Raw genomic sequence first — 11,252 nt, forward strand, 5'->3', positions numbered from 1 at the left:
AGCATCTCGCGGGCTCCGACAGCGCCCAGCGGCTCCCGGCCTCCCCTGGCGGCAGCGGCAGCCGCTAGAAGGGGGTGGCTGGGCGCTATATCATGCCTATCACAGTATCACCTATGAACTCACAGCGTTCTCCTATACACACACGCACATATAGATAAGGGATAACGCCAGGAGCATAGGGCAAGCCTAAACTGCAAGGCGATGTCTCAGAACACATTTTATAAAGCGGCATCAACCATATTTTAAATGACTAATAGGTATTTAAAATCAACGCATATTTGCAAGGCACTTATATGTTAAAGCAAAACATCAAAAAGTAAAATGTGGAATTGACGCGTCCGTGCGTACTTGTGTGTAAGACAAAGAGACGTCGCGGAGCCAATTCACGTATGGCTTTAGAGCAAATTCCAAGAAAGTAATTATTCTTACCCTGTGGACCAGTAATACAAACATGTAAATACCTTAATTAATTGAATAGATGCAAAGTGCGCGGGTGCGTAGGAAGTTACAGATTAGCAACAATGACTGTCATTTTCCGAGTGATTTAGTTCCAGTCTAATATTAGTGTAAATCGCAACTCAAGGAACCTAAACATCAAAGTAGTAGTGGGAGTCGGTCTCTCTCTCCCACACATAAATATATAAATATATATGAAGATATAATATATGCATACATGTATCGTATTATGCGCACAAATGAGTTTATACCACACACGCTTACAAAGATATAGTCACACAAACATATGCACTTACAAAATATTCGAAGCCATATTTATGCAGTATCCCAAAAGAATCACAACCGGTGTATGTACAAAAGATATGTCTTTTGCAATGAATAATTGTCTAACAATACGTGTATCCGTCCGTGTCTTTTAACGTGTGCCGTCTTCCCCCGGGAAGGGGGTTGGGGAGTTCTGCTGAGATTTAGCCCGCCCCCACGTCACTTAAACACGCCTCCGTTCTCACGCTGACCAATGGGATCCTGTGCAAGGGCCCATGTGAGGCAGGGAAAGATCTAAAAACTGTCAAAATGTGATTGCAAAAAAGGAGCGCGATTTTAGCCTAGTGCCTGACGGGGATGGTGAGAGGGAGCCCTGCGTGTCTCTACACTGGGGAGGGCGAGACACCGAAGACACCACTGACTGCCTGTGCGCACAGGAGGCTGAGAGTACCGACTGCCTGTACCCATAGGAGGCAGAGAGCGCTGGGCGCGTGTACCCGGAGGAAGCCAGCGCTGCAACTGCCTGTGCACAGACTCTGAAAGGGAAGCTGCTGCCTGCGCAAGGGGGCTACAGGGCAGATACTGCCTGCGCCCGGGACCGAGAGCGCATCCTTGCTGCACACAGTGCCTGTGCTGCGGCGCTCACAACCGCCGGCTGCAGAGTGGAGCCGGGATCCTACGCGCCGCTTGCACACACACACAGTGCTGAGAAGAGAAAGTAACTGCAAGAGTGGGGCCACGCCGAGACACGCGCAATAGATACTGGGGTTCAGAGGAGACCCTGCCTCACAAAGGGACGGGCGGAGCATCCCCTGGCTTCGGTGCGAGGAGACCCTGAGAGCTGAGACCCCGGGGCAAAAAGAAGCACGCAAAGCAACAAGGCAGGAACTCTTCTGACTGTTGCCCTGCATAGTCAGCGTGCTACTCTCCTGTCTGCTGTAACCCCACGGCCTCAACTTGCTGCACTGCTGTGCCGCTCAACGCGCCCACGTCTGCACCTGCAGCCTGCTGCACACCTGCCTGCTGCAACCTCCACAGCCCCGAGAAGCTGCCCTCTGCCGGCTCTCTCCCCGACCTCACCTCCTCCTCATGCCTCCCCCTGCCTCGTGTAACTCTGACTGATCGCTACCCCAGCCATCTGCCCCCCATGCGACGCCGCAGAGGCTGAAGAAGTATCACCCACCTCCGCGCCTCCTGTTGTCCTCTGCGTCCCCCCACCACAGACCCCCTATGAGTGCATCCTTCCCCCCTCCCTTGACGATGATGCACCGGCCCTTGGGAAGCAGCTCTGCCTTCAGCATAGACTCTCTGATTGGGAACCCCCCTCAACCTAGCCCGGGGCACTTCGTCTACACTGGCTACCCCATGTTCATGCCCTATCGGCCGGTGGTGCTGCCCCCACCGCCGCCGCCCCCTCCTAGCCTGCCCCAGTCTTCGCACCCACACCACCAAATGCCCAGCCTGGCCGCCGGCTTCTGCTCCAGCCTGGCGCAGGGTATGGCGCTCACCTCGACCCTCATGGCCTCGCTCCCCGGGGGCTTTCCGGGATCCCAGCAGCACCAGGAGGCGCTGCGCAAGTTCGGCTCCCAGAGCCTGCAAGGCGTCCTAGACCGAGCCGAGTGCCTGCAGGGCGACGGCGAGGACGGCAAGACCTACCTGGGCAAGGAGAGCTCCATGCTGGCATTCAGCTCCGCAGAGGCGGCCCTGGGTAAGTGCACGTGTGAGTTCCACTGTGGTCTACTGGCTGGGCAGAGTACCCGCACTATGCATTTCCTTGCAGACCCTGCAGTATTGATACAGATGTGCCTCTCAGCTTCTCATCTGGAGAGGGGGCATCCCGACTGCGTGTGTACATGTCAGACACCCTTAGTTAAGATATGGGTCTCACAGCATCACTGCATCGCTTCTGGTGGGTCTCGACTCACACATCCGTGCCAGAGGCTGCAGATTACAATATACAAACATCTCACGACTTCGGGGACAGTTTCAGACCGCGAACATTGGTAGTTAGTGAGGGGTGGGGTCCCCTTGACTCCGAGATAACTTCAACAGTGTGCACGGCCAATGCACACAACTTTGTGAAGGGGTTTTCCCAGCTCCAAACATAGTGGGTGTGTTATTGTCTGATTCTGTAACACACAATGTGTCACTCACAGTCTAAAACCACCCCACAGAGGGCCTTCGGGCAGACGCTGAAAAGGACACCCTCAACACGTCGCCTTTCCCCAGACCCAATTTCTGGACGCTCTATTGTGCCACCGAATAATGGTAGCAACTCAGACCAGAGGCCAGCCAGAAACTGGGCGCTCTGTCCCTCATGTTATTGGGGGACAGATGAGGCCAGAAAGCACGCCCCTGCCGGCTGTAAACGAGGGATATCTCCCCCACAGATCCATCAGCAGGCTGCCCCCTGTCTCTGTGCGTGTTTGTCAACAAGAGTGTATAGTCGCGTGCGTTATGTCCCGCCATTGCATAGAGCACATGCAACCAATCACACTCTTACAAAGCTTAGAATGGCGAGTATTCCGGCATGGAGCGCTATATAAAAACCAGTAACTATAGCACTGCTGGGATGCGCAAGTATGTGACCTTACACCCGGAACCTGTGCCATGTGCAGGCCTCCAGGTGCTCGTGGTGCTGCAGGGGTGCATCGTCCAGGAATTGTCATGTACCTTAGTTGAAGGGGTGTAGGGTTCTGTTTGATGGCTGTAGGGAGGGAGTCTGCATTGTGGGCACGTAGTGTAGTTTGCCAACAGTGTGTTTCGGTGGGAAGTGTTCGTTTTGGGGCAAACAACTCATACTGTGGGCAAATAAATAATTTAGGATGCTAAGGAACAACATACAGCGTGCAATAATTTGACTAGGGCAAACACTTCAATTCATACAGTGATTATGTCTAGGATGCTAAGGAGCAAAATACAGTGGGGGTAATAAACTAGGGGAAACATCTAATCCAATGGGGAAATAGTTATTCTAGAATGCTAAGGAGAAATAATATACAGATCTGCAAAACAATTCTTCCAGTAGGAAACAGTGAATCTAGGATGCTACCGAGAACAGTGTATTGGAGCAAGAGTTAAAGGGAGTGGGCGGGGGCGAGGGGGGGAGAGAGACAATGCATACAGTGGGGGTAAGAGTTATTCTAGGCTGTTAGGGAGTAAAATACAGTGGGGCAAAAAATAAAACAAGGAAAAACAATTCATAGGAAAAAATTCACAGGGCAGGGCGACGGTCCGTTTAGAATGCGAAGGAGAAAATACCGCGAAGCAAGAGTTACAGTGGGCCAGACTGGGTACAGCAGGGCAACAGTGAATGTGGGATGAACAATTCATACATTGGGGCAACACGGAAACGATTCACTAGCGGGGCAACCATTCTACGGGGGCACACGATTCAGACAGGGGCGCAACCGTTCTTCTATCTAGGATGTTAATGTGGCGGCTTTCTGAGTGCTCACATGCGCACGTATGCGCGCAGGCACTTTATGTACCAGCGGAATGCTTCCTGTGCTCTCGGGGGTCTCTCCTCTCACAGTGTGGCAAAGGGTACGTGTATTGCCAGGGACTTTAGATTCCAATGTGCGCATTCGTCCCAGCCCGTGTTGTCCGCCCATTCTCCCTCACGCGCGCACACACACACACACACACACACACTCCCACGGGGATGTATGCGGTGCCCGCGTGTATATGTTATATCCTGCGATTACGTCTTGTGACATTTTAGACAAATACCTGTCGGTGTGGATTTTAAGCCAATGTAAGGACACGATTTCTCCGACACGTCAGAGCGTATATTCACAAGATCCGTGCTGTAATTTGGGCGCTGGACCATGGGTGGGCGAAAGTTATGATTCAAACGTGGATACACATGCGAGCATGTAATGTCACATTAGGGGTGGTTTCTGACTACAGTACTGAGCAGGTGCCTACCCTTACAGAAACCACTAACTTACAACAGCCCCTCACCAAGGGAGAGCGTCTCTCTGGAGTCGAGGAATAGCGTGCACAGCCGACCACGTCTCCTTGTCACCCTCGGCGTTTTCAGGCGGCCTGGCAGACGTTTGAAGCGCTACAAAGTTAACTTACAGTACATGATATTACGTTGTTTCCTTCCACCCACCCCCAATCCACGCCCCTCACCTCATTACCCTCGGCTGTGTTGAGGCGCCGTGAAAAGCGCTATTCAAACAACCCGTAAAGTAACCCGTCCAGCCGACGCGGGCTAGGCATAAAGCAGTAAGGAAAATTTCCTGCCCTCCCTTACCCAAGAACCCCAAAAATATAAAACTTCTGAAAAGTTACATCTGCAACGTCCGCAAAAAAAGAGGACGTGGATATGTCTGAGGCGGGGGAAAGGGGTAACATTCCATCTCATTGGGGAGGGCGCTGAGCGGGGATCTGTCTTCGGAAACCAAATCGGCTGTTATTTCTTAATAGCTACCGATTGATAACTGCATGTTTCCCTACAATGCTGAAGCAGCCACTAGGGACCGAATCAGACTTGAAATCTGTCGCCCCCGACTTGGGTTCTTTTAGCTGAACCCGTTTTCTTTGGCGACCGCGGCTGTTGCTGAAATCAGGCAATGGGAGCGATATTGTAGCCAGGACACCCGCTGGCGATTTCCGGGGCAGCCCGCCCTCTATAGACGGAATCTGTTACCAGGAGGCCCCCCGAGATGTCCCGGGGTTCTCCGACTTGTTATTTGACTCTCCGCCGGTGTTTTATATGAAGTGTCACGCAAAAATAGTCCATCACAGAGCCGACACTAGAGACATTTTATTTCATTCCAGCCTCACCGCGATGAAAATCGTGCCCCTTCTGTTGTTGTTTTTATAGACTTTTGAAATGACGCGCACCTTATCTGTGATTGATGGCGGCTGGACAGCAGGCGCCAGCACCAGTGGAAAGGGGGCTGTCTATCTCGGCCGCCTGCACCGGCCCGTTGCTGTGTCCACGTGCACACGGTCTTATGGCGAATGGATGTCAGTGGCACATCACTTTGGCAATGTATGCGGCGCGGACTTCAAATTCTCCTCGGCGCTGCTGCCATACATACATTTGAAAACATATCAAGTGCGTCCAGATTTCCAATAAATAACCGTCAAGTGTTTAATTATCTTTACTTACGTGACGGCCCCATCAAAGGTTGCGTGTGTCCCTCACCGCACACACCACTTACATGCATATATGTATGTGTACATCATAGGCATGCGCGCTTACATACATGCCCACAGACCTGCGCCATTGTGGACACACACGGGTGTTTGGGGACATTTTCTACAATTCATACGTATATACATACACACATGTACATCCTGTTATTTATAAAGCGCCTAACACCGACAGAAGGTTCAGGGGCACTATGAATTTTACTATAGTGGGAAAAAAGTGATGTCACAGGATCACACAATTTGAGAAAGAGGGAAGCCGTGTCTGAGTGCGAGACTCTTGCAACAACTTAGCGACTAAAACGCATCTTGTGAGTGCCTTTTGTGTGACTACCATACGCACGCCTAATTATGTAAAGGGATTTCTACTCGCACAAAAAATACACGCAAGTATGTGTATACATATACATATAGGTATATATACATTTCCACAGCATTCGACTAGAGACAAATATGTATTAAGTACCTCGTCTATGGGGGGGATTCGCTTCAAATACATGCTCGAAATGGCAACAAGGGGAGCCCACCACTTCGCCTATCGATTTTATTCTCCGTCTTCCTACAGACATGCATGTCCATGTACATATATATGTGTATCTCATACATTGTGCATTTACACTAATTAGAACCATATAAGTGTATATTCACACGCATACACAAGTCTTTGTACAAAGGATATATATGACAATAGACGGCATATGCACAAACACGACTTTATATGCACACGGGTATCAATTAATGTATACATAAGTATAACGGGGCACAGCATTGTGTCTGCATGTGTATGTTCACGCATGGATGGTATATCTAAGTGTGTACGTAAGAGTCTTTCCCGCTTTACATACATACATATCGATAGCGGTTCATGTATTATTAGACATGTTCATACGCGCATTTGTACATGTACACGGACAGATATAACAGCAGATACTCTCTCAGTGCACCTTGCATAGACAGGTAAAATACATTGGAAAGGTATACAATATTGACTTTCCCAGTACTTTATACAGCACAATAGCGCTTCCCGGTTAAAGATGGTGGAGCATTTAAAAAACATATATTGCATAACAATAGTGTAGTCCTATTTTAATTGCCCCATATTTGGTTAAATAATGGAGCTGTGCTGCATAAATATAACTGATGCTCGGCACCAGGTGTCCCTCCTTTTTGTTTAGGGGGTGAAGCCGTGGTGAGAACGGGTGTCCCCTGATTTTGATTTAGTAGCGGAGCTGGGTGAGACATCAGTTCTGTTGGTTTTGGTTAAGTGGGGATGCCTGGGTGAGAACTCATTTCTTCTTGTTTTGGTTAAATTCAGAGCCCTTGATAAGCACTCAGATCTCCTGGTTTTGGTTAAAGTGGGAAGATTGGATGAGAAACACCACGTCTCCACGTTTTGGTAATGCAGAGGAGCCGGGATCAGATCTCAGCTCTCCTAGTTTTGGTTACGTTGGCAACTCCCGGTTTTTTTTAAGTAAGAGATGGCGGGAAGAGAACTTATTTTTTTCTTGGTTTTGGTTAAGTTGAGAAGCACAGATGAGAACTCCACTCTCCCGATTTTGGTTAAGTGGTGAAGTGGGGGAGGGGGTTTGGGGGGTGGACAACTTGTCTCCTGGTTTTGATTAAGGCGGGGAGCCAGGATAAAAACTCAGGTCTACTTATTCCATGATGGTTCATGTAACCACACCTTCTGATTCTGTCCTGCAACCTAGGCAATAGACCACATCCTAGTTCTATGTATCAGTATCATGCATACATGTGAATGATCCCCTGTGCTGTAGAACAGTGCCATTACTAACCAGATATCCATGTTCTTACAGGTGTATCCCGGGTTCATCAAGCCAAAGAGGATCCCAAGCCAGAAGACGACCCCAAAGGCCGCGAGGAGGTCTTTTCCATGGACAGTGAGCTGGACTATAGTTCCGATGACACCCTCCCATGCCAGACCTCGCAAAAGGATGACGAGGTTGGGCCAGAGGAGACTACCCCAGGGGCAGGTCCCCCTTCCTCAGGCGGGGGTAAGAACCGGAGGCGGCGGACTGCCTTCACCTCAGAACAGCTGCTGGAACTAGAAAAGGAGTTCCATTGCAAGAAATACCTGTCCCTCACGGAGCGCTCCCAGATCGCCCACGCCCTCAAGCTCAGCGAGGTGCAGGTCAAAATTTGGTTCCAGAACCGCCGGGCTAAGTGGAAGCGAGTCAAGGCAGGCAATGCCAATTCCAAAACCGGTGAGCCCTCACGCAACCCCAAGATTGTGGTACCCATCCCAGTGCACGTCAGCAGGTTCGCCATTAGGAGCCAGCACCAGCAGCTGGAGCAGGCAAGGCCGTAAGTGTCCACGCTGGGACTCCCCATGAACAACTCAAACTTGCCTGACGGGGGGCCTAAAACTCCCACCTCTTTTGACATCTGGAGAGCAGGCCCGCTGGGCACCTCCAAGCACTCATTCCCATGGACAGCTGAGCAGACGAGGCCATCATGTGCCCTTACCCTCACAAACAGTTGTGCAGAGCGAGCTCTGAGGGGGGCCATCACCACACACCTCATCAAGAGCAGGACAGATTGTTCAAGCTGCCCAACAAACCTCTCTTGCATCAACAGTTTGAGCAGAGAAGACCCCTGCGAGGAAGCCTGAGTCCCCTCAAAACTGTGAATATCTTCAGAAGGCACCACCGCGTCATCCCCACAGACAGCCATAGCAGACCAGGCCCCGAGGGACACTGCTCCCATGCATGACAAGGGGAGTCAGGCCCAGAGAAGCCCACCAGCTCTGAACAGCTGGAGCCAACCAGCTTCCCAGAGGACCGCAGAACAAAACTGAGGCGCCTCATGCCAGTGAACTGCTGGCACAAGCCATGTCATGGGAGACACCACACCCCATCAACAGCTGAATCAGGCCAAATCCCCAGAAAGCCCTTAAAACCAATGAACATCTAGAGAAGGCCATGGCTTGAGACCTTCTCCTAAACACTACCCAAAGTTGGAGTGACTCAGGCCCTGAGGGACCCTCAAATCAAAGCCCCACCCCCTCGCCCATTTGTAATCTCTTTCTCAATAACAACAACCTATGTGCTGTGAACTTGATATCTATGTGTGTGGCAGGGGCGGGAGGTGCAGGGGTCATGGAGCCCAAACTGCCACAAAACACTACAGCGAGGAGAAAACTCTTAGACTGCACTCCCAGATACTGGGGTTATGCCCCCTGGTCCTGGTTCCTGCCTGCTGCTCAATAAATCGAACCCCAATGAGGGCGAGCTGCTACCTCTTTGGAAAACCCAGTGTACATAATCGGTCCAGCTACCTTTAAAAGAGAGCCAGACTGTTCAGGAGGAGCAGACGAGTACTGAATGACAATTGTTATTTATTAACCCATTGTTCGACCCCTGTAAATATCAGATTGCAAAACTGGACTTTCAAGGGGCCAGGTGGACACATCGCACATTCCAGAGGAAAAGTTAAAAAAAAATGTACATCCAAAGTACAATATACAGCTGCCTTTTCTTTGAAGATTTCCCTCTGTTGGAAAGGGTACGAAATCCCTCAAAACGAAGGCACAGAAGATAGCATTTTGCAGTTGTTTTTTTCTCTTTTTTCCTGGTCTTGGGATCAGTTACTTTGAAATATCTACGAACATTGTGGAGGTTTTCTTACTTTTTTGTTAGTTTTGTTTTTGTTTTCAGTTGTAGCCGCATCGATGTTGTGTTTAATTTATTCCCACTCCGGTCATTTATTTGATAAGTTATGACGTTTTTCCAAAAAACGACAGTCTTGTGAAAACTATATGATTATTGATAATAAAACAAAACAGCCACAATGAAAAGTCCGTAATTTATTTTGGGGGGGTTTGTTGTGTAATTGTCTTCGTATTGTTTGTTTTGTTTTTAAGACCCGTCCCTCTTACACCTCAAAGGAAGTTCATGTTGTGAGACGTTTGATTGAAATTTGACTTTTTCCCCCTTCGTGTTGGTGATAACGCACTTTTATCTCTGGGGGCAGGGGGGAGTCAGGCGACGGCTAAAAGACAACAGAAGCGCCAGAGTTATTAGCAAGATAATAGCATCAAATAAATAACAGCTGAAGGGGGGCAGGGAGGGTCGTTTTACTCTTAACGCGACGTGTGCGCCACACAACCGCCACAGTTCAGTGCCAGGAAAATATACCGCAATATATGTACATTTATATTTGTTTAAAAAAAAAAAACGATTTCAAACCTGAGAATTCCTCGTCTGTATTCCAGTGTCACCAAATGTAGGCAACGGGGAACACGTGTGAAGGAAGATAACCAAAATGCGCACGGGAAAGGCAAGGGTGAGCCGGTTTTATCGCCACTCCGAGCAGCGTTAAAGGTGAGCGGGGAACGGGAAGAGAACGTAAAGCGAGTGCGCTGCAGGCGCGTGCAGGTGTTCAACTCTCACAAACTGACGGAGCTAAAAGGCGTGGACACAAAAGGGCGGGAAACAGGAAGAGAGCGTCAGGCGAGTGCTCTAGCAAGCTACAGACACGTGCAGGTGTTCAACTCTCACAAACTAACAAATATATAAAAGACATGGACACAAAAGAGCGGGAAACGGGAAGAGAGGGAAGAGAGCGTCAGGCGAGTCCGCTACCAAGCTACAGGCGCGTGCAGGTGTTCAAATCACACAAACTAACAAATATATAAAAGGCATGGACACAAAAGAGAGGGAAACGGGAAGAGCGCGTCGGGTGACCGCGCTGCCAAGCTAAAGGCGCGTGCAGGTGTTCAACTCTCACAAACTAACAAATATATAAGAGGCGTGGACACAAAAGAGCGGGAAACGGGAAGAGCGCGTCGGGCGAGTGCGCTGCCAAGCTACAGGCGCGTGAAGGTGTTCACAGATATAAAAGGAAGGGAGAGTTTGGATTTGGAAGCTACTAATCCTAGTAAGCACCCAGCGGCGGGACGGACGTTGAAGCAAACTCTGGCACAGTCTCCCTCAACACACTGTGGCATCGGCGATAACAGGAGAAGACGGGCACAGAGCGGCGGCGAAGAGGCGGTCTCGCCGGACAAGGTCCGCGCATGACCTGCGCTCACACGCAGATACCTCTGGGTATTTCAGTACGTGTGCCCGACAATGCATAGATAGAGTCATAAACGCTGGTGTGTGAACAACGTGAGCCAAAACCTGGCATGCGTACACGCACATGTAACATGTAATAAAAGTGCACATTATGTAGTAATAAACAAATTATAATAAATTGAATTTCTAACTTTACACAATTAGCATTTTTCAGGTCTCCATAAACTCGCAAACACCTTGCGCTGTGAACGACCATGGGATAATCGGCATTTCTTCCATGAATGCGCGTTCCGTCTGTGTGGTAACGTTCCCGGCTCTCGCGGC

The 11,252-nt window shown here is 49.8% G+C and overlaps 1 protein-coding gene across 1 annotated transcript; it reads left to right on the forward strand.

Moving 5' to 3' along the window:
- Positions 1–1,053: 1,053 nt before the first annotated feature.
- Positions 1,054–9,698, forward strand: GBX2 (gastrulation brain homeobox 2). The gene is made up of 2 exons (XM_069615990.1): positions 1,054–2,428; positions 7,707–9,698. The coding sequence occupies exons 1-2, from the start codon at positions 1,951–1,953 to the stop codon at positions 8,216–8,218; spliced, it is 990 nt and encodes a 329-aa protein (XP_069472091.1). The 5' UTR covers positions 1,054–1,950; the 3' UTR covers positions 8,219–9,698.
- Positions 9,699–11,252: the final 1,554 nt, after the last annotated feature.

Source organism: Ambystoma mexicanum, chromosome 9, assembly GCF_040938575.1.
Source record: "Ambystoma mexicanum isolate Mex_15411 chromosome 9, UKY_AmexF1_1, whole genome shotgun sequence".
NCBI lineage: Eukaryota > Metazoa > Chordata > Amphibia > Caudata > Ambystomatidae > Ambystoma > Ambystoma mexicanum.

Excerpts from the sequence above, each read along its gene's own strand:
- GBX2 (XM_069615990.1), top strand. The coding sequence starts at position 1,951 with ATGAGTGCATCCTTCCCCCCTCCCTTGACGATGATGCACCGGCCCTTG. Across the intron at positions 2,429-7,706 it reads CTCCGCAGAGGCGGCCCTGG|GTGTATCCCGGGTTCATCAA; the intron begins GTAAGTGCACGT and ends ATGTTCTTACAG.